The following is a 956-nucleotide window of genomic DNA, read 5'->3' as shown; positions in this document are numbered from 1 at the left end:
ATGAAGAATACTCATCTTTTTTGTAGGTATACGAGCTGTACTTTTTGGAGGTGACGGTGTATGCAGGACCTCTATTGGAGGCGCCGTGGGGGCCGGCTTTCGTAAAGGTAGAGGGGTACGGGCTGCTGGAGTACGACTGACCGTTTGCTCGCCGTCTGAGAGGACTTGGTACGGATCATCGTTGAGTCGTTCTCTCTGGCTGACCCTTTTGCCGATGGGCAGTACTTGGTCAGCGTCACTCCCCAGAACCGGTGAGCCGGCTTCAGGGGCCGTTTGCTGTTGTCCTGACAAGACGTCAGTGGCGCCTTTTGATCGCAAAGGATAGCGCGTCGAACTAGCCGCTCGACCGTTCCACAAGGCTGTATCCAAACCGTCAGACCTCGTCCCCCGCCCATTGACGCGTCGTGACACGTTTGTATGTCCATCAGCTTTGTCTTCGTCGCTTGCCACGTCGAAAAACTCCATCTCTCCATCTTTATAAAGTTTCAATCGCCTCCAAATCGCATGTCCGTCCGCTGCGTCCTCATCACGCGCTTGTCCATCCGCTGCCTTCTCATCACGCGGGTTCTCATCCCCACAATTGACTTCAAGGATATACAGAGTCGACGCTTCGCGTATTAACTTCACCCAAACCTTGTCGCCTGTGGACCTGAGCCCTGTCAGGTCGAACTTTTGAGGGCCCATGGGCATGGCGTACTCGTCTGACCAGTACGGACGCCCCGTATTGTCGCTAACCTTGCCTTCAAGCGGCTTATCCAGGAGCATGAGCTCTTGTAGCTCTATCCAGAAATCGTCTGGCTCAGTCGCCACGGTCATCTGTTCGTATCCGGACTCTACCTCGAGTTTACCAGGGGCCTTGAACTCTAGGACGGCCTTCTGTAAGGGTGCCTCCCCAACAACGATGGGAGCATCGGAACGCACTGGTAGCGTTGCCATGACGCCAACGACAGCCCTTC

General features: G+C 55.1%; 1 protein-coding gene across 1 annotated transcript in view; it reads right to left on the bottom strand.

Moving 5' to 3' along the window:
* The window catches only part of MAA_10056 (uncharacterized protein), a gene marked incomplete at both ends in the record, with an annotated part of 1349 nt that extends 413 nt beyond the window's left edge, over nt 1-936 (bottom strand). The window contains one exon of the mRNA XM_007828054.1: nt 142-936. Within this exon, the coding sequence (XP_007826245.1) occupies nt 142-936 (795 nt within the window). The remainder of the gene's footprint in view (nt 1-141) is intronic.
* Between the last annotated feature and the right edge of the window lie 20 nt (nt 937-956).

This window comes from Metarhizium robertsii, assembly GCF_000187425.2.
Source record: "Metarhizium robertsii ARSEF 23 chromosome Unknown MAA_Scf_17, whole genome shotgun sequence".
In the NCBI taxonomy this organism is placed as follows: domain Eukaryota; kingdom Fungi; phylum Ascomycota; class Sordariomycetes; order Hypocreales; family Clavicipitaceae; genus Metarhizium; species Metarhizium robertsii.
This window is presented reverse-complemented; position numbering and strand designations above follow the sequence as displayed.